Below are 23,159 nucleotides of genomic sequence, written 5' to 3'. Positions count from 1 at the left end.
CGACTACTTCACAAAGTGGGCAGAAGCAGAGCCCCTGGTGACAATCACTTCAAAGAGAGTCCTCGACTTTGTGGTCAAGAGTATTGTCTACCGATTCGGGCTGCCAAAGATGACCGTGTCGGATAATGGAACGCAATCCGATAGTGACCTCTTCACCGAATTCTGCGAGAGGCACTGCATTGCTAAAAGCTTCTCCTCCGTGGCCTATCCCCAGGCCAATGGGCAGATCGAGGCTGTCAACAAGATGCTAAAAGCAAGCCTTAAGAAGAGACTGGATGAAGCTAAGGGAGTTTGGCCCAAACAGCTCCCCCAGGTACTGTGGGCATATCGGACCTCGCACTGAACTTCGACGGGTCATACTCCTTTCTCCCTGGCTTTCGGGAGTGAGGCAGTCCTTCCTGTCGAAGTAAAGGTAGCCTCGCATAGAGTCCAGGCGTTTGACCAAGACCGGAACAACGAATTGCTCTGCGCATCCCTCAACCTAATTGATGAAAAACGAGAAGCTTCGCAGCTGCAGCTCGCGCATTATCAACAAAAGATCACTCGTTATTTCAACTCAAAGGTCAAGAAACGTGTCTTTAGTGTTGGTGACCTGGTACTCAAAAGAGTCTTCCTAGCCAGTAAGGATCCCAAGGACGGGGTGTTGGGACCAAACTGGGAAGGGCCCTATCAAATAACCGAGGTCGTGAAAGATGGAACCTACAAGCTAGCTCGGCTTAATGGAGAAGCAGTCCCGCGGACTTGGAACGCTATACACCTAAAGAAATATTATCAATAATATCTTTGTAAGGCTTGGTTAGAAAAGCCATCTTTTGTTTATTAAGTAATAAGAGTTAATCTTTTTGCATTATCGTATATGTTTGTGGATGTAACGTCAAGTAACCACGAAAGGCCCTTTCCTGATTACTTGGGGGGCATATATCCTGGATACAACCAGGTCCTAAAACTTAGAAGTTGATTCAAATTGATTGATCGATGTTTTTCTTAAAAAACACGAGATATCGATAAAGGATTGACGCGAACTAAGTTTTTAAAATTAATGTCCTGGATACAACCAGGTCCTAAAACTTAGAAGTTGATTCAAATTGATTGATCGATATTTTTCTTAAAAAGCACGAGATATCAATAAAGGATTAACGCGAACTAATTTTTTAAAATCAATGTCCTGGATACAACCAGGTCCTAAAACTTAGAAGTTGATTCAAATCGATTGATCGATGTTTTTCTTAAAAAGCACGAGATATCGATAAAGGATTAACGCAAACTAAGTTTTTAAAATCAATGTCCTGGATACAACCAGGTCCTAAAACTTAGAAGTTAATTTAAATTGATTGATCGATGTTGTTGCTATATTTTAATACACGCAAGTGCACGTATCATACGAGTAGTACTCACACAGGTGAGGTCGAACCCAAGAGAATTGCAGCCAAGTACTAACCAAATTGGATTTATATTTCTATTTGGTGACAATAAAAATTGGTTTTTAAATTAAATTGCAGAAAACAAAACAAGCAAAACAACAAATAAAAAAGGGGTTTAACAATGGATGTGAAATTAGGAATATGATTTCAATTGCTTTGATTACCCAATTGTTAATACTAGTCAACTATTCTTCTTCCTCCTATGTGATGACAGATTATAAAATCACCTAAACTCTTTTCAGATCATAAAGGTACTATATTGCATTGTCAACTATTGCATCTCTGAGATAGTACAACAAACAATTCGCATTAAGCAATAATCTAAAAGTCACATAAGCTATGCAAATACTTTCGTTTCACATCAAAACCTATGTTTATTCATTTAGAGCATTCCTAATATTCACTTTTCAGATTTCACATTAGGATCATGAATCATGCTTAAGGTGATCAATCTCAAACATGTATTGAGCACAAAAATGAACAAATCACATAAACAAGGAAGAAGGAATAATCAAATAGCATTAATCCATGGAATAATCTCAGTCAATATCCATCAAATCCCTAAATAGGAGTTTAGCTCATAATCTCAATATTCATATCCATAATCAAACTAAACATAAACAATAACATAGAAAATTAAAGAAAAAGAGAATGAAACTAGATGGGGAATTGTCACAGATCGCCCACGCTTGCTCCAAGCTTCTCCTCCTTTCTTTTTTTCACCTCCCTTTTGTCTCCAGCCTCTAATTCACGTTTTCCCTCCTCCCAATCGCATCAGAACTCGTTACCCTAAATTAGCCCTTGTGAATGGACCAAAATGTCCTTCATTTAAAAATCTGCCGAATTTCAATTTCCAGCAACCTAGCGCGGTCGCGCTCTACAGTGGCGAGGTCGCTATACTCTCTCAGAAAAGGCATTTTTGACAGCTTTACGAATTTTTGTGCTTTTTGGCATCTTTTTCATTCTAAATCATCCCAATCCTTCAAAACTTGAAAATAAACAAAAACAACGCAAAACAAGCGTAAAATAGAACAAAACAACCCTAAACCTCTAAAATACTTCCTAAGTAGACACACTAAAACAAGTCTAAAACTCGCTAATCAGATGTTTTTCTTAAAAAGCGCGAGATATCAATAAAGGATTAACACGAACTAAGTTTTTTAAAATTAATGTCCTGGATACAACCAAGTCCTAAGACTTAGAAGTTGGTTCAAATTGATTAACATATGTTTTTTCCTAAAAAGCATAAGACGTCAATCATAATACCAAAAGAAACTAAGTTCTCGCAAAAACATATATATAAATAGATTAAAATAAATCTAAGGAATCAATTGTCTCGAGGATAAAAAACCCCGTAATGTAAAGTTACAAATAAAATATATATATATATAATAAGAGAAAGGAGTAAAAATCCTAAGCCCCGCCAGGCCGCTCCGACGAAGTCACCCCCTCGGCATCCTGCTCGGTTGCAGTGGAAGTCTCCCCGATCTCAAAGGGCACCTCTTGTTGAAGGCAAGCTTTGAACTTCTCCAAAAAGGACTCCCACACCTCCGGCCCCAGGAAGGAGAAGTCACCATCCTGGTTGAAGGCCCAGCAGTGATACAGCATGGCCTCCATGGAGGAGCTGGAAGATGCCCTCTCCGCCACAAGGGCGGCCTTGGCCTCTTCAAGTTCAACCTTCGCGGCGTCCCGGGCGACCTTAGTAGCCTCGGCCTCTAACAGCTTGGCCTGAGATGCCTCCAGGTTGGCCTACGCAGCAACCAAGGTAGCTTGCGCGACCTTCTCGCTTTCCCGGGCAGTCACCAGGGCATCTTTGGCATCCTGCTCCTATTGTTGAGCGGATGCGAGGGCAACCTGGGTAGCCTGGTGCTCGCCCCTGATCTCGTCAATCCTGGCCCTAGAACGAGATATGCTCCGGTGGAGAGCCAAAGCCGCCTGCAAGACAAAGAGATAATAAGGCAAGTGCCTTAGAAAAAAAAACAGAAAGAACCAGCGGCAAAGCAAACTTACCGTGAGGGTCATCCCCAATGAAGACTCCATGACATTTTCGGGGCTCCTCATCTCGATCTCCCGCAAGTCCCTCGAGGTGGCATTGTAGCAGTGGTCCACCATGTAGGTCGCGGTTTCGTAGACCGTCCCCCGAAAGGCCTCGGGGATTTTCTCCAAGGCCTGAGGGTTGACCGGGACGCACACGGCAGGAGTCGGAGCTGGCAAGGTCTCGGTTGGTACCTCCTGTTCCCGAGTAGGGACAGGAGGTCGCGGGGGAGGTGGAGCCATCTTCTCTATGGCAGGAGGGGGTGGAGGCACCTTCTCTGTGGCGGAAGGACCCTGGCTTTTCCCCTTGGCAGGGGACTTAGAGGATGTCCCAGAGGTTTTCTTGGCCAGCCGGAGCCTCTTCACCAAGGGCCCGGACGGCCCGAAGGAAGGATTTCCCCCTAGAACATTGTAGAGTCCAAGAACTTTACTTAGCTAATTGTTTAGTAGTATTATAGTATGTATAGTATTATCTTTGTTACTGTGGATTTTTGGTTCAGACCGGGAATTATTTGGACACTCATAGTAGTACTTATAGATTTTCTAAGTTTAACTTATAGTTTAAGAATATTAAGTATAACCTAAGGTTTGATTATATGACTGATATTAAGGATTATATTTATTATACTATAAGGTTTAGATATCATCCAATAGGATTTTAAGCACATGTTATGAATGGGTAATTAAGGATTAAGTATTTTTGAGGATTAAATTTAATAAGGAGTAAAGTTTGAATATTATAGGGTCAGTCAGCAGCTTTGAATACGTTGAGGGCTTAGTCAAGGCTGTTTACTCCATTCAAACTTAGCTAAAAATGTGTAATTTCGTGTTTAATTATTCAGTGTGTGCCGATATATCGCAGCTATAGGGGGCGATATATCGCAGCACGTAGATACGGAAAACACGAGACGATGCACGGCAGCCTCGGGCATACTGGCCCAGGTGATGGACCCAAAACGGGTATGTTTTAAAAATTTATACTCGCAAGCGCACGAATCATATTTATAGAATAGTGTTCGTGTAAGCACGAGGTCGAACCCAAAGGAGTTGTCTAAAATAAAAAAGAAAACTATTTTAAATCAAAAGTAATAAATTCTAACCTAGCTCCAAAGATTGATGAATTTTAATATTATGAACATAAAATAAAAGATTGAAAATAAAGCTATTTAAGAGAATAAAAATAAAGCAATAATGAGTTGACAATAAGTGTTAAAAGAAAAGATTATTAAGATACTAGAATCCACAAAATGTAAGTTTAATAATATTTATTAGTATATTGATTCCCAAGTTTTAGTGATAGTTAAAATAATTTAAACTATCCTTTTCCAAAAATATTTATAATTTTAAACACAAATTTCTTATAAAAAGATAGGATTTTTCTTCACTTTTCAAAATTATAATTTCAAAGCATTTAGTGTAAATCAAACTAATGAAATAACAAATAAATCAATGAACATTATTTATAAGGCAAAACATAATATTTTTGTTCTAAGCATGGATGTGTACAATTTAATGACACATCTTACACAAAGAATATTATGTTTATGCACCAATGAAGAACAAAGTGTAAATATGTTCTAACAATCTAAAATACAAGATATTTAAGATGAAAGAAATAGAAGAAAAATCCATAAACTTTGTTGTATTACAAGGGAAATCAACATACAACATAAATATTACCTAGTTACAAGTTGCTTCATCATGATCTTAATAATCTTATGAAAAAGATTAGAAGCACATAACTAGAGTAGAAATTGCAAAATAAATAACATACATACTTGCAAAATGCTCTTGAAAAACCCAAATGGAAGATAGAATGGTAGAGAGAAAATGAGAGAAAAAAGATGGTAACCAAAAATTAAGCCCCCTAAAATGGTCTTGAAAGTCCATATTTATAGCCAAAGTGAGATTATTAAAATAATCAATTTAAATTAATTAAATTGATTAGATTAATTAAATAAAATAAATATGGTATGTAGAGGTAAATTATAGGGTGTAATGATGATATAGTGGTGAAAATGTGTAGACAAAATGGTAAAAAGTTGACATTTTTGTCATAGGGGACAAATGAGCAAATTGATGGGCTCAAGGGGATGGTGTACGGCACACCAGGCGGCTGGGCAGTGAGACTCGGCTGGAACACTGCTGGGCCGAAGGACAGGCCCACGATTGGAGGCTTCATGTGATGATGGGCCAAATTGCTTGGGCCAGGAGTGAAGGGAGCCTTGCTATGATGATGAGATGGGAGTCCCACGTGGAGGCATCAATTGGTAATGCTGAGAAGTATTGACTTGGCTTGGAGAAGGCAAGAAAATTGGCAGGCGTTGGAGGCAAGCATATGAGGAGATGCTTGGGATTGATGGTGGTGTGAGCTTGTGGTGGGCTTGAGGCAAGCGTGGGCCTGAGTGACAGATGGGCTAGGATTTGAAAAATGCCCAACTTCCTTGCTAATCTCTTCAAAAATGCCATTTTTTTTCTTTCTTTTCCTTCTTTTTCAAGCATACAACATAATTCCTACAAGATGAAAATAAATTAAATAACAATCAAATATTTTCAATTATAAATAAATCATATTAATTATTTGAAAATATTGATTATAACTTAATTTAATATAGCATTTAAGTTCAAAAGAATTACACTTTTAACTTCTAACTTAACAATACAAATTTCATATAATTAAATTACAACATATTATAATAAAATATCTATAAAAACATATAAAAATATATAAAATCAAAATAAACCTAATAAATTCAAAATTACTTAAAAACTTAATAAATCAATTAAAAACTCAAGAATTAAGCAACAATTAGCACATAAAAAGTGGTAAAATAACTCTATTTTGTAGAGTTATCACCAGGCGATATATCGCCTCCTTCAGTGTAATTTCAATGTGTTTTTGAATTCATTTCCTTTCAGCCATTCAAACTCCTGTATAAGTCCAGCATCTTTTGAACGAGTCTTCAGCCTCTGCTGAACGATTATTCAAATTATTTTCACCTAAAAAGCCATTATTTTTATTCAAGTAAAATCAAGATACTTTCATTCCCAAACTCTATAAATAGGACCTAGTACCCAGCCATTATTCACCTTTTGCTCTAAGTTCAGAAGCTGCTAGTGTTAAGTGAGTGTGAGAGTGTAAACACCTGGTTTGGGAAAATCATAAGCTTAAACATCATAAGCTTATCAAACACTTTGGGAAGTGAGGTTCTATAGTATTTCGGTTGTGGTGTAGATTGATCTTACAAGTCTTTGAGGTAACCAAAACTCTAGTTCATTTCTGTATTATGTTATTTTCTTTCTCATAGTCTTCTACTCAATCTCTAACCTTAATCTTCATTTTGGTTAGGGAATCTAAGTTCTTGAGCACATAAGTTTGGTAAGTGTGACTTTCAATGGTTTAGTCTTCCCATTCCTTTTCATCTCTTTTCCTTCTTTAGACTCACTCTTGTTCATTATGGTTTTTGGAGTGTTCCAAAAGTCCCAACTCAGTCCACATATCCCGGTAACTTTGGTAAGGAAAATAGGATAGAATCTATATGTTCATTGCTTATGTTATCTTATGTGTTATGTTATGAAATATGATATGTTATGAATATGTATGTTTGTAGGCTTGGGCTTATGCCCTATTGGACTAACAAGACCCCAAAAAGATTATGGGCATATGCCTACTTAGCTAGTAGGACCCCACTAATCTCATGGGCATAAGCTTGTTTAGTCTATGGGACCCCAAGTAATAATGGCCATTATAGTAAGTGTATGTATTAAGTGTTATGATATGTCTTTACGTTTATTACGAAATATATGTTTATGACTATGTGTTAGATTTTCCTTACTGGGCATTAGGCTCGTTCCTTTTTGTTTTATGTGCAGGAAAATAAGCTTTAGAGGCGGTAAGATTCGTGACGCTTAGAGGATGTGTATCGATGGTGAATGGAGTCAAGGGGCCGAGCGTTATTCGATTCGAGGATGTAGTCTCATTTTACCTTTTTATGGTTTTATATGTATTTTCCGCATTCCTTATGTAATTCTTTTCATTTAAATCATGTTTTGTTTTTTTAAAGACAATGGGATCCCATATCCTTCTTAGTATTCTATTTTGTAAGAAACTCTTATTTTTACAAGTTACTCAGTAAAATTATGGTATTTCCGCAAAAATGTAAGTTTTATGTATAGTTTCGTTAATGGTCCAAATAGTCTAGATTAGTGGGTCATTACAAACATAGATCGCAGACTGTTGTCCCCGGGCTGCAACATCTCCTCGCGTGAAACAAAGACAATGAATCATTAGTATGCATGTAAAAATACTTTGATCACAAAAAATCTAAAGAATGTATTGAAAAAGGCCCTACCCTCCGAGCTAGAGGAGGAATCTATTGTCAAGACCTCCGGCTGCGGAGCTTCTATGGGGAAGTCTAAGATAATAACTTCACGAATGAGAGGAGGCTCTGGATCTGAATCCACCTTAGGACTGGACTCCTCTACATTCTGCCTAAGCCCCGGAGCTACTACACCCTCCAGAAGGGAGGGCCACGACCTAAGGTTGGTCCCGTACTCCTCAAAAAAGGCTGACCTAAAGGCCAGGGTATTATCTACTACTACAGTGCCCCTAGGACGGCCCATGTCATGACGCACCACTAGCTGGTCAACGCACTGGAGTAGAGTTATGTTTCGATCTAGGTCGTTTTGATGGCAGTGAACGAGTTGGCTGGGGTTAAACCTAGCAAGCCGTAGGTCGGCGGCGGCCCTGTCTAAATCCTTAAACAAATAAGGGTTACCTTGGCCGGAGGGGCCGGCTGCTGCCCCGGACTGGGTCCGCTCCGCGTTGGCCTCCTGGGCGACCTCAAGAGCCCGCTTCTGGCGCACTAGGGGCACCTCGTCTTCCTCGTCCTCGTCATCATCCGCGGCCTCCTCCTCGAGGATGGGCGCCATCTCACGAGCTGTGGGGGTGGTCTGCGGCCTCCTCAAGGCCAGAGTCTGGCCTGGAGAAATTAACTTACACGCCAGCATCGTCTCATCAGACACGAGCTGGCGGTAGTCTTTTTCACTTGGGGGGAGCCCCTGTTGGAAAAAGCTTATACAGGATCTTTATTTATTTTCATGTATATCTAATATTAAACAAATTAATACGAGATAGCCTAAAACATGTTTCTAAAATTGAATTCAAAGAGAAACAAATAATATAATACTTACAGTATACGCATCGGAATTAGGAGTCCTTCCTTCAGTTTCTCTAACTCTTGTATCCTTTCTGTCGCTGAGTATTATCAAGAAACTGAACCGATCTTCTATTTTTTCTTCACGATCTTCCAATGTATCCTTAGAACCACCTAGACTAGTGTGGGCAATTCTCAACACATGAGATAGATATAGAGAGAAGAAGAGAAAATAACAAAGTGGCTTAGAAAAGGACTTGTGTTTAGAGAGAATATAAAACTATCAGAAAATCTGACTTGTGACTTATCAAACTTATTTTTCGACTTCTCTCTAAGCACTCCTTTTATAGACTCAACTAGGACATTTAATTTAATTAAAAAATCAATAAAATAATAGCCATTTTGAAGCCCTAGGTCGAAATTATCATGGGCTATAGGCCCGTGAAATTTCCCATTTGATTATAAGCCCATTAGACTTAAAATCAAGGCCTGTATTATTTTCTATTGATTTAATTAATTAAATAATTATTTAAATCCTTTATCAAATTAATTATTTCTAATTTGAACCTTGATTTAAATTTATTTATTAATTTAGATACCAATTTATCTTAATTAATAAATCTGCCATAATTTCTCTTTTCTTCTCAAAATTACACAACTCTGTGAAACTATCCAAAATTGACCTGGTCAACTTTGATAATTCTAATTGATAATTAAATCAATTAATTGAGACTATCTAGATGATTTTATCCAAGGTACAATGGGGACCATGGGCCTATGAAATCAAGCTCCAATAAGTTGTCATAAATCTAACAAATAAATTTACTAACTTATTAATTCCTCGTGACTCCACTATAGACTTGGAATTGCACTCTTGAATTCATAGAATGCTCTATAACAAATATAGATACGCTATTAATTATCCATTGTTACAACCATAATTGTCACTCAATCCTCTATAGACATTCTACAATGAGATAGGACTAAAATACCGTTTTACCCCTCATTGTATTTTATCCTTAAAACACTTAGTTCCTTGTAAATGATATTTCAGTAAACTAATTTAATTACTGAAACGAGATCTCTATCATTTATCACCTTGAACCAAACTAAAAGGAAACCATCGTTTCACTTCTTCATCAAAAGCTATAGATGTTCATATATATGATTAACACTCCCACTCAATTATACTACCGAGTTCCCAAGATGTAAGTATGGGCTAGTCCGTAGGGTAAGCTGGTAACGAACAAGTCAAAGAACTCAAATAATAAAACCAGTTAGAATACTAACCACTCAGAATTGAGATTGAATTGACCTATGGTCAACTATATGATATGACTAGAATAGATAATAACGGTACGTTTACTTATCTTATCAACTGTCAATATCGGTCCTGTCCGATGTAACAAATACATCCGATCTTATCTACTTTGCTAATGTTCTGGAAAGAACATAACACTGTAATGTGTAAGTAGATCATATCGTAGATTGGCAAGTCAGTGTAAATCCGGTGCACTGACTAATCTTAGGACTAACTTATTTTGAACATATAATCATATTTATATTCCACTGTGATTACGTCACTATAAATAAGATTAGCTATATGCTCGGTGTTATACCCAAAAATTGGAGATCAAGGACGTGGCAATAAATGTGACAAGTGGCAGTGCATAGTCAGTAAAAGACACGTTAATAGTCAATAAATACATTGACTCCTCAGAGTTGTGATAAAGTGACCCGGTAGACTGACGAAGAATTTGGACTGCTTGAAAGATGTCATAACCAAGCCAAGTGCACCTTGGTCCTAGGAGGCTAAGGAGAGTGCATCCTAGGAGGCTAAGGAGAATGCATCCTAGGAGAGCTAAGGAGAGTGCATCCTAGGAGGCTAAGGAAAATGCGTCCTAGGAAGCTAAGGAGAATGCATCCTAGGAGAGCTAAGGAGAGTGCATCCTAGGAGGCTAAGGAGAATGCATCCTAGGAGGCTAAGGAGAAACATGGCATGCTAGAGGAGAGTGCCATGTTAGAGGAGAGAAGTGCATGTCCTACCACCTTGGTCCGAGGAGACCCCAAAGATTTGGTCCGAGGAGAAACATGGCATGCTAGAGGAGAGTGCCATGTTAGAGGAGAGAAGTGCATGTCCTACCACCATGCATGTCCGACCAACAAATGTTTGTCCTACCACCATGCACATGTTCGACCAGCACTTGCATGGGTGGTCAGTAGGAGGTGGATCAACTAGCTAGAGGAGACTAAGTCAAGATTCCCATAAACAACTTCAACAAGATATGCGGGAATCTCTCATTCTTCCCACAAATGGCGGGTTTGTTACATTTTGAATTTTGAATGTTTCTTTGTAATTTAAATGTAATAAATATAATAAAATATCTCGGTTCTAGGGGATACCGTATGTATGACCCTAAGCCTATAAATAGAGAGCTTATGGGATTAGAGAAGGGTTTTCTTCTGCTTCTTCTTTCTAGAGAGAGAAAATTGGGTCTGTGTATTCTAGAGAGATAAAGTGCTGGCATTTGAGAGAATTCTTGTATTTTTGCAATCTGTATTGAAGAAACTCAGTTGGCTCAGTCCATCTGATCTTGAATATAGATCTATAAATCACAACTCTAAGTGGATTAGGCTATTACCGACAATCGGGGCTGAACCACTATAAAATCTCTTGTGTGTTCTTTATTTTCTTTATTAAACTGTCTGTGTCATTTACATTCTCTTGAAGGCTTGTCGTTATTGACGTTCTCACGTCGTTGGCTAAAATCACAGTCAACACTCGGGATTTAATAGAAGTTTATATTAAACAAATAATCATGAAAATAAAACATGTGAGCAAAGTGATTGACCAAGTCAAAAAATGATTTCTATTCTTTTATTGATAATAAAATGAGATTACAAAGAATTTGGGTTTTAATTAGGGCATAAAACCCCAACAAACTCCCACTTGCACTAATTGAAACTAATGCCTTAATTCTACTAATCCCATCTCCTTGATATGCTTATCAAATGTAGCTTCTGGTAGTGTCTTTGTAAACGGATCCGCAAGATTGTCTTCAGTTGCAATCTTCATAACCTTCACATCTCCCCTGGCCACATATTCTCGAATAATGTGATACTTCCTTTCTATATGCTTACTCCTCTTGTGACTTCGAGGTTCTTTTGAGTTGGCTATCGCTCCTGTATTGTCACAAAACAACACAAGCGGTTTGTCCATTTCTGGAATAACACCAAGATCTGAATAGAACTTCTTTAGCCAGACTATTTCCTTAGCTGCTTCTGACACGGCTATGTACTCAGCCTCCATGGTGGAATCTGAGATTGCAGACTGCTTTACGCTTCTCCAAATCACAGCTCCACCCCCAAGAGTAAACACCATTCCAGAAGTAGACTTTTTGTCATCGACATCAGTCTAAAAATCTGAATCGGTGTAGCCTACAGGGTTCAGAACACCACCCTTGTAGACTAACATATAATCCCTAGTCCGTCTCAAATACTTCAGGATATGCTTAACTGCTATCCAATGTTCCGGTCCTGGGTTTGACTGATACCTGCTCACTACTCCCACTGCATAGCAGATATCTGGTCTAGTACACAACATGGCATACATCAGACTTCCAACTGCAGATGCGTAAGGAACTTTTCTCATTGCATCTTCCTCTTCAGGAGTCTGGGGAGACTGCTTCTTTGAAAGATGAATTCCATGGCGGGACGGTAGACGCCCTTTCTTGGAATTTGTCATTGAGAAACGTTCAAGCACTTTATCAATGTAAGCTGCTTGAGATAAAGCTAAAAGTTTGTTCTTTCTATCCCTGATGATCTGGATACCTAGAACATAACTTGCTTCACCCAAATCCTTCATCTGGAATTGAGTGCTCAGCCAATTCTTCACATCTGATAATTTCTTAACATTATTTCCAATGAGTAAGATATCATCTACATAAAGAACCAGGAATACCACTATTTGATTTGCCTTCAGTTGGTAAACACAGGGCTCATCAATATTTTGTTCAAAGCCATAGGTTTTGATTATTTCATCAAACCTAAGATTCCAGGAACGAGAAGCTTGCTTAAGTCCATAGATGGACCTATTTAACTTACAAACTTTTCCTTCTTGTCTAGATACTTTAAATCCTTCTGGTTGATCCATATAAATGACGTCGTCAAGCTTTCCATTAAGAAAAGCTGTCTTGACGTCCATTTGCCAAATCTCATAGTCGAGAGCGGCTGCTATGGATAGGAGGATGCGAATGGATTTGAGCATGGCTACCGGACTAAAAGTTTCCTCATAGTCCACGCCTTCTCTTTGGGTATAACCCTTTGCCACTAATCGAGCTTTATAAGTCTCGATATTTCCATCAACACCTCGTTTCTTCTTGTAGATCCACTTGCACCCAATGGCCCTAAAGTCACTAGGTGCTTCCACTAGATCCCAGACGGAATTTGAGTACATAGACTCCATTTCCTGTTTCATGGCTTCGAGCCATAGTTCCTTTTCAGGGTTAGCCATTGCCTGTTTGAAAGACAATGGATCATCATCACTAGTGTCACCAACAACCATATTGGTTTCACCATCCAAACCATAGCGAACTGGGTTTCTAGAAACCCTCCCACTACGACGAGGCTCCGTGACTGTTTGCTCAGGAACAGTGGTACTTTCTTCATTTAAATCGACTTGCGTCGGTTGTACATGAAGAGTGGGAATTTCATCATCAACACGCATTGATGACGATGGAACATTGGTTGGAGTCAATTCTTTAACCATCTCCTCTAAAACTACTTTGCTGCGAGGTTTAAATTTTTGGACATAGTCATTTTCTAGAAAAGTAGCATTTGTAGAAGTAAACACTTTTTTTTCTGAATGACTATAGAAAAGTCCACCCCGAGTACCTTTAGGATAGCCAATAAACATGCAAACTTCAGTTCGTGGTTCTAGCTTTCCCTCCTTTTTCCTCAGGACGTGAGCGGGACACCCCCAGATTCTATAATGGTGTAAACTAGGTTCATGACCATTCCAGCGTTCTAAAGGTGTTTTGGGGATTGATTTTGACGGCACGACATTGAGAATGTCATTTGCGGTTTCAATTGCATGTCCCCAGAACGAAGTTGGTAGAGTTGAGTAACTAAGCATGCATCTAACCATTTCCAATAAAGTTCTGTTTCGGCGTTCCGCTACACCATTTTGTTGCGGAGTACTTGGGGCAGTAAGTTGTGATAAAATCCCAAGTTCAGTTAAATGATCTTGGAACTGCATATCCAAATATTCTCCACCCCTATCAGATCGCAAGACATCACGTGTCTACTCCATTCCTGAAATCTCAGACACGCAGCATAAACGTGCGTGTTCAGGCACCCCACGACTGGTTTGGGCCATGCGGCCCATTATCCCCCTTACCTATTGATTAGACCACACTTCCTTGTCAGGTTTTAGGAATTAATCATAAGTGTTACAGAAGTTACATGATGGGTAAGAAGGTCACGGGATGACCCCCTTTGCCAACACCTAGGTGTCCTCTCCCTATAAATATGGAGACCCTGGGCATTGCAAAGGGTTGGCGTCTAGTTTGTAAAGAAACCCCCTGTAAGGAATACGAGAGAAATATCAATAATATTGGCTAGTGGACTAGAGGGATTTTAACCTTCAAACCACCTAAAAAAGTAAACGAGTTATAACCTTCCCTTGAGATTATTTACATATTACGGTTCATCATTTAGCACTAATCCATCTCTTTATTCATATAATTATCTGTTGCCGAAGAACCGCGTCAACAGGATCCCATCCAAATACTATTTTATTTCAAAGTACTCCAATGCAAAATTTTCTAAAGTTTACTTTAAATTTTATTTAGTTCTTAACGTCCGATTTTGACCAAAGTTGATCGTTAGGGTCCAGTTGACCCCAGATAGTCATAGTCGTATTTCAGTGGATCTAGTTAAGAAAAAGTCATGTCGTTACAATTAAGCTTCTCAGAAGTTAATGAAGTCTTGTGGGGCTTGCCTAGAGCTTCTCGGAGTGTAAGCTCCTCCGCATGCAGTTTGCTCCATCTAGTGAGAATGTCTTCAAGTTAGGCCACGTGTAACGCCCCACGTCACTATGGCTGCTTCTTGGAATGACAACTAGCCCTGAAAACCAACACGAGTCTTTCCAGCGTGCTTTGTCCTCACTCGCACACTTCCTGGGAAAACTTCCCAGGAGGTAACCCATCCTTAGATTACTCCAGGTCAAGCACGCTTAACTTTGGAGTTCTCAAGTGATGGGCTACCGAAAAGAAGACGCGTCTTGTTGATATAGGTAGTACTCATCAATCCATTTAAGCCCTCTTCAACTGTGTAGTCCCATACCTACACAGTCTTAGAATCATCACACTTGACCTTCCCCAGGCGGTGTGGGATTGCACAGCTTTACCCGGTCTTTCCCTCTGTGGATCACGGGATTCTGACTGTCACACCACGTCTCGAAGGCCTGCGTTGGGGTCCTCCTGTCTGATGGGTGCATTAGTCCTCCAAGCCTAAGGAGTTTTTCCTCAAGACATGGAGGGTGTGCCAGATGTCAGTCCCAGCGACTTTGGGCCACAAGCGGCCATCTGACAACTTTTCATGCCTCGGGCTGTGGTGTTGAGATCGTACACTCGACAATTGGTATGTCCCAAGGCGTCGTCTGACATGGGAGACGTGTGCCTGCATTCTGACCATATCAAGGGCATGTTACCGATAAAAGAGTGAGTTGCAACCTACGAATTAGGCCTCGTGCGATCCGCATGGGCCCACCGCCACCTTTATCAAATAAATGTATTTTAATTAGGAATTTAATCCCAGTTATGTGGGAATATTCTTCTATTAACTCCTCATTAAGAGAGTTAATTTCTCTCGGCCTCTATAAATAGGGCTAGGGCACCATTGTAAAAGGGTTCACAATTTTTATTCTCACGCTGCCTAAACTCCATTGAAGTTTGCCCAACCAAGCTTGACATATCCTAATACTAAAAGCCTCGTGGACTAGGTTGTTTTATAACCTGAACCATGTAAAAATCTTGTATTCTTCATTACATTTCTTTAAAGTTCTATTTATTTCGTTGATAGCGAAAAAGACAGTCAACACATAATATAGTTATTATCGAAAAATTATATTCAACAAATTCCTGCAGACACAAAACTTTGCAAGAAAAGTTTCCTCTATTTCTCAAAATTATATGCAATGACATTATTGCTACAATAAATGCACAAGTTGACGCGTCAAGTTTTCTTTTTATTTTTATTTTTTTCAAACTCTATTTTTTTTTGTCGCCCCAATAATTCTCTTTTCTCATAGGTATGAAAATTTTTGTGTCACCATTAAACTAATGTAAGAAAATCTTGTTTCAATTAGAAAAATGATGTAAAAAAAAATTGATGCTGGTTTTAAACTGACGTAAAAAAATTAGTTAATTAATAGATAATAAAAATCAATAGTCGATTTTGGACCAACATAGTATTTAAAAAAGGTCATTCTCACTAATTTTTCATTATTTTATTAATTTAGACATGAGTCATTTTGGAAAAAATTATCAAAATTACACCAAAGTACAAAATTACGTAAAAAATAAATCGTTCTCACTAACTTCTCATTATTTTATTAATTTAAAATGTATAAGTATTTTGAATATTATCCAAAAATTATATTTAACAAATCTAGTTATTCTTGTTTTATTCTAACAATTATAATAGGGTAAATATCATTTTGGCTCCTGTGTTGTGCAAAAATTACCGATTGGACTATCTGTTTTGTTAAACAACAATTCGGACCCTGCATTTTGCAAAATAGAACAAAATAATACCCTGAGTCTGAGTTTGGTCAAACTTTTTTTAAATATGACCAAAATACTTTGAAGTTTAATTTTAATTAGATAAAAAAAATCAAAAGTTAAATTAAATAAAGTTGATTCTCTCTCCACCTCTATCTCTATCTCTCCCTCTCGTGTTCATCTTCCTTTCCTATATTTCTCTTTCCCAAGGTTGCCAAAGATCCACATGCTCATTGGTTTGGAGGTGATATGGCTCGAGAGATGAGAGTGCCTTGGGTGCCCTTTTGGGCTTCTGGGTCACATGCACTCTCTGCTCATCTTAATACTGATCTCATTAGGCACCACTACATGTCTCATCAAGGTTTTTATATATTGCTACTTGTTTTATTCCAAGACCAAACCTCCCAGGCGAGTCACGACTTGGCTCAACAAGTCGCAACTTGCCCCAAGTCAGAGAGCAAGCTCCTGTGCCAGAGGGGAGGCGGGTCGCGACTTGGCCAGGCAAGTCGCGGCGCGCCCCCAAGTTAGAAAGCACCCCAAGCCAAAACAGCCACACACGCCACAGTGCCCCCAGGCTGGGTCGCGGCGTGCCCTGCAAACCCAGAGAAAACTTGGGTTTTCTCCTCCTTCTCCCAGCCAAGAACACCCATACTCAGCCCAGAATTTTCCAACAACCTCCCCAATTCAATCACCAACCAAGCTACGAATTTTAAGAATAAACTACCCATCTTAATCCTCAAAACCTCAGCAATAAATTTGAAGTCACCAATTAAATTCATCAGCTATAAACATCCCAAGAACCCGGTCTAAATCCATCATCCAATTCAAGTTCATGACTCCAAAATTTATCTAGACAACCCAGCAGAAAAACTATAATTGAAAGCTAAAATTCATACCTCAAATGAAGACCCAACTTTCAGTAAAAACCTTCACTCCAATCCAACTCAATTCTCTAACTTTTCTTCTAAATTCCAGCTCCAATTCCAACTTGAATCTCCCTAACTTTCTATGTAAAACTCCAAACAATCACACACCAAAGATGAGAGGGAGAAATCGTGAGGGAGAGAGGAAGAGTGAGCTGAATCATTTTCCCTTCTTTCTTTCCTTAGATTATTCTATAATCTTCTCTGTTTTTGTCCTAATAAAATTGAGCATTTCCTTAGTTTTAGGAAAAGACCTCTTTGCCCTCCCAAATAGCATTAACCTTTAACTCAATCTAGGGCCATAATAGTCATTTGTTCCCAATTCTCACTAATTCCTCAGATGTTCCTAATATTTACCAACTAATCTTGTCATCCAATTAATTACCGACTATTTATCCATTGTCTAATAATCCTCAATATATTTTTTCTAAATTCCTGAAATACCCTCTAGGCTTCCCTGAGCTGGGTATAAATCACCACCGTGACTATTTCGCTAAACCACTCACTAGGACCATCTCAAGCCATATGTTGTAAATATATCCATATAATAATGTGGTCTCAACAATTTATCACATATATTTACATTTATGCCCTCAACAGGCTAATATTACAAATATGCCCTTACAAGCTAAATAAGACCCACATGCATATTTAATACTCATAAACATGCATTTAATCATATCCATATAATCATATAATCATGCATGCCACAAAATCATGCATTTTATCATTAATTCACATAAATACGAATTATGTCCTCCCGGCATACTAATCAAGGCTCTTAAGCCGTATTAGTAATTTTGGGTCGTTACAATGTAGAGATTAGTTACTGAGGTTACTTTTGTTAACTAATCTGTTATATTGGTTACCATTCTATTAGGCTTTATAACAGCCTATTACCTCTTGCAATCAATATATAAAAACACTACTCTCTATCATTTTCGACATCAATAATACAATCTACTTCTTTCCTTGCTCTCTTGTCGTCTATCACTCCTTAGCACTCCTCTCTTTCTAATTCAATCCCATAAACCATAAACCTTATGAGGTTCCTCATCTCTCAAAAGTAGGTGAGTAATAAACGAATTTAATAATCCATAAAATAGTAGATGGTACCTAACACCAATCTCACTATCATTATATGCCTTATATTTTTATATTTTCGAAATCTACAAATACATTACAATATAATACAAAACACATTATCATAATTTGTCCATTAGTAGAGATACTTTACGATTAAATATTCTAAATATTTTATTTTCCTCTTCGGTACTAAAACATCACATCTTTGAAAAAGTAATGTCGAACAACTCACAATAAAATCAAGCATAAACACCACCAACCTTAGGTAAAAGTCTCAAAGCGCTCACCACCCCCATTTAGAATGATGGTCACTATGTATATTAACGAGTACATAATGCCTAACACCACATAATCACTATCACTATATGCATTTTGCTACAATGTAAAATGATATAATAAATCATACTAAATAATAATTAACTATATATTAAAAAAATAAAAGTGTCCCACCATTGATATATATATATAGGGGAATTCTCCTATAGGCTTCACTTTAAGCCCTACTGGTGGGACTTTCAATGTTCTCGACCCGTGAACAGTTTTCGGTGCAATTGTTTTTATGACCGTGTCTATTGTAACTATTTAGAGCATTCTGCAAATTTTCAGAAAATTCTGAATAGTTTACAGTACCGAAAACTAAGTTCAAACATGTTGCACGCGTGACTAATTTTTTTTATGCGCCTGGAAGTAACATGCTTGAACCTAGTTTTCGGTACTGTAAACTATTCAGATTTTTTTGAAAATTTGCAGGATGCTCTAAATAGCTACAATATATACGGTCAAAAAAAATTGCGCCGAAAATTATTCACAAGTCGAGAAACACTGAAAGTCCCACCGGTAAGGCTTAAAGTGAAGCCTAAAGAAGAAATGTACTATATATATATATTATATGATAAAAAAGCATGTGCGTTTGGCTCAACAACCAATTCTTCGAAGACCATGAAGAAATGGGAAGAAAGTGGGTGACCATTCTCATCTTTCATTCTTCACCACACTAATAAAATGTAGTGAAAACAGTACTACAATACAATACAATACTAAGACATAATTTGTAGACATAGCTACTAGTTTCCATGGCATCACACTCCCATGTGGCCGTAGTAGCATTCCCCTTCGGCACACATGTTGCTCCACTCCTCTCCATCGTCCGCCGCTTAGCTGCAGCGTCCTCCCCCGAGACCATCTTCTCCTTCTTCAGCACTACTCACTCCAATAACACCATTTTCACCACTAAAGACACCAATGTGAAAGTGAAACCATATGACGTGTGGGACGGGATCCCTGAGGGACACACCTTCACTAGAGGACGTGAGGAGCCCATCGAGCTCTTCATGAAGGCTGCGCCGCAGAGCTTGAGACTCAGCATGGACAAGGGCGTGGCCGAGACTGGAAAGGAGGTGACATGTTTGGTCACTGATGCTTTCTTTTGGTTTGGAGGTGATATGGCTCGAGAGATGGGAGTGCCTTGGGTGCCCTTTTGGGCTTCCGGGTCACATGCACTCTCTGCTCATCTTAATATTGATCTCATTAGGCACCACTACATGTCTCATCAAGGTTTTTATATATTGCTACTTGTTCTGATTATATGTATATATATGTTTGTTTTGATCATGGGATATATTATGTATTTGCGATAGGATCAAAACCAGTCCCCCAATCTCATGAGCAGTAAGCACACTAAGATATACCAGAGATAGAACAAGGAACAAGAACAGCACATAAACACAATCAACTACCAGATTCAGACCATATATGTCCTGTTCATCTTAGGCAGAGGTGTCTCCTCTAGTCAAATCAACTCAAGAATTTTCATACCTCCTGCCATTGATGAAACATACATCTGTTTTTTCAACTGCAAAAACCAATACAATTTGTTAGTTGAAAATGGTCTTCCAAGCTCTAACACACCCTCTGTGTTCAGACAAAAAACTTAGTATTTATTGTTAACACAATTGTCAGATTTTGTCACAATATAGCTCTCTTAGTAACCTTACTAATCTCTTATTCAAGCCAATAATCAATAGAACATAGCCATGGAGATATGCTGCAATCAAACCAAAGGGATAACGGTCATGTAGCAACATTAGTTTTGATCATATGTTTCTCTCGCTTGAAGCAGGAAGTGGAAACGAACTCTTGAGTTTCATACCAGGAATGTCACAAATTAAACTCCAAGATTTACCAGAAGGAGTGGTCTTTGGAGACTTGAAATCCTACTTCCCCACCATGCTACATCAAATGGGGTTGATGTTACATAGTGCAACCGCAGTTTTGATAAACTCATTTGAAGAGCTAGACAAAGCCATTACGGACGACTTGAAGTCCAAATTCCACAAGGTCCTCAACATGGGGCCTTCCAACTTATTGTCAACACCGCCACCGCCACAAGACGAGAACAGCTACCTGCCGTGGCTTGACAAGCAGGAAGCTGCCTTAGTTGCATACATTAGCTTTGGCTCAATGGTGGTACCACCAAAAGATGAGCTTGTGGCTATAGCAGAAGCCTTGGAAAGCAGTGGGGTTCCATTCATATGGTCACTCAAGGACATTGCCAAGGCAAACCTACCAAAAGGGTTTTTGGAGAAAACCAAGACACATGGAAAGGTAGTGGCTTGGGCACCACAGATGAGCATACTGTGTCATAGGTCAGTTGGAGTGTTCGTGTCGCATTGTGGTTGGAACTCGTTGTTTGAGAGCGTAGCTGGTGGTGTGCCTATGATTTGCAGGCCTTTTTTTGGTGACCATCGGCTGAATGGATGGTTGGTAGAGGAGTTGTGGGGAATTGGGATCAAAATTGAGGGTGGAGTTTTTACAAAACATGGAATGGAAAGCTGTTTTGATGCGGTTTTATCTCAAGAAAAAGGAAAGAAAATGAGAGAGAATGTTCAAGTGGTTAAAGAGCTTGTGACTAAGGCTGTTGGGGCTGGAGGAAGTAGTGCAGAGAATTTGAAGGAGTTGCTTCGAGTGATAAACAGCCCTGGTGGAAGTATGTAGTGCTTAGTGAATTGCAATATCGATGTTTTTGAATTTTGCATAATAAGAAAGAATGTAAGAGTATTTGCTTTGATTTTATTACTAGTCTAGTGTCCTATGCAGACCCTATTTTTCATTTCGCATTATTGTTAGTGTGAGATCCCCGACACTCTTTACTTTGGTAGTGGTAGTGTGAGTGAGAGTTGTTTGTTATTTGATTCTTGTTCTTTTCTTTTATTCTATTGTTTTTCATCTTCATATTCTTCTTTTCTATTTACTTGTATTTCTTGTTTAGAGTTGTAATCTTTTCTTTTCTTTTGTTACAAACACTTGCTTTATTAGTATCCTTTTGTTTAGAGTTGTATTTATCCATTCTCTTCTTCTCATTTTTCTCTTGTTTATTTATATTTTTCAGTCATAAAGTTGTAACACTATTTAATCAATCTTGTTTATTTGTATTATTTTATCTAGAGATGTAACTATTCTTACCATTTCCATTGATACAACATATATTTTCCTAACATGAAGCTCCTCACCCACCATCGACGGCGCCTTCGTCCCGTCAAAACCAGAGCAAATGGAGTCTTCGAACCCGACCATAGCCCCATCAGATCTGAAGCTCTAGAGAGATCTGCCTCCAAAGACCTCGATTGCGCCTTTGTCCCGCTTGTTTTGGCAACCTTGGGAAAGAGAAAGCTAGTAAAGAGAGAGATAAAGATAGAGGAGGAGAGGGAATCAATTTTATTTAATTTAATTTTTTATTTTTTTTATTTATTATAAAAAAATAAAATATATTAAAGATTTAGAAAATCTAATAAAAATTAAACTTCAAAGGTATTTTGGTTATATTTAAAAAAAGTTTGACAAAAATTAGACTCAGGGTATTATTTTGTTTTATTTTGCAAAACGCAAGGTCTGAATTATCATTTAACAAAACAAATAGTGGGGTCGATAATTTTTGCACAAGAGCCAAAATGGTATTTACCTATCATAATATCATTTTTTAAGAAAGAAAATCCGAGTCGAATTGTACTTAACTTTATAAAATAATAAAACTAGTTAAAAGAAAAGAAATAAATTTGAAATTGATTAAAATTACAAAATATATATGTAATAAATAATAAAATAAAAAAGGACCCTTACCCTTACCCATCACCACTATTCTCCACATTCCTGGAGGATGGGAAGTGAACACGTGTGTGTGATCATCTTCATTCCTCATCACACACAAAGAAGAAAAAAAAGTTATACTATTAATGACTTATAATAAATAGTATAGAAAATAGAGCATTTACTTCGTAGTCTAACTCCCAACCCAAGTGCATGAAACACTTAATTAGCCGGTACCTATCAAATAATAAGAGTTCTGATATTTGGTACTTTAATAGGTACAACAACACACTTATTAAATTTATTAGCAATAGATAACATTTATTAGCAATAATTCATAATACTTATTAAATTTAAATATATGGAACTTAATGTTGAATTGCACCAATAGCGATACGTCACTTCTTTGTGGTATTGAGCACCACTGGTGCCCCTTATCAATTCTCAAATAATACTGTCAATAATTAAGAGAATTGCTAAGGAGCAACAAGCAGGTGTCATACTGATATTTGTGCAATTCAATATCGGGTCTCATTTATTTGAATTTAATAAGTATTATAGAGTGACAACTGATGTGTTGTTGTTGGACAAAGATGTCAAACATCAACATCAAATAATTATACATAAAAAAAAAGTAATTAATTTTTAACCACTAATAAATAAAGCATTAGT

At 38.0% G+C, this 23,159-nt stretch overlaps 1 protein-coding gene across 1 annotated transcript; it reads left to right on the top strand.

Moving 5' to 3' along the window:
* Nucleotides 1-19,326: 19,326 nt before the first annotated feature.
* On the top strand, nt 19,327-21,513 carry LOC133834232 (anthocyanidin 3-O-glucosyltransferase 7-like). Its single transcript, XM_062263771.1, has 2 exons — nt 19,327-19,958; nt 20,524-21,513. The coding sequence occupies exons 1-2, from the start codon at nt 19,478-19,480 to the stop codon at nt 21,396-21,398; spliced, it is 1,356 nt and encodes a 451-aa protein (XP_062119755.1). The 5' UTR covers nt 19,327-19,477; the 3' UTR covers nt 21,399-21,513.
* The last annotated feature ends 1,646 nt before the right edge of the window (nt 21,514-23,159 follow it).

Source organism: Humulus lupulus, chromosome 5, assembly GCF_963169125.1.
Source record: "Humulus lupulus chromosome 5, drHumLupu1.1, whole genome shotgun sequence".
Taxonomy (NCBI): Eukaryota; Viridiplantae; Streptophyta; class Magnoliopsida; order Rosales; family Cannabaceae; genus Humulus; species Humulus lupulus.
The sequence above is the reverse complement of the archived record's forward strand: the minus strand, read 5'-3'. Positions and strand labels throughout refer to the sequence as shown.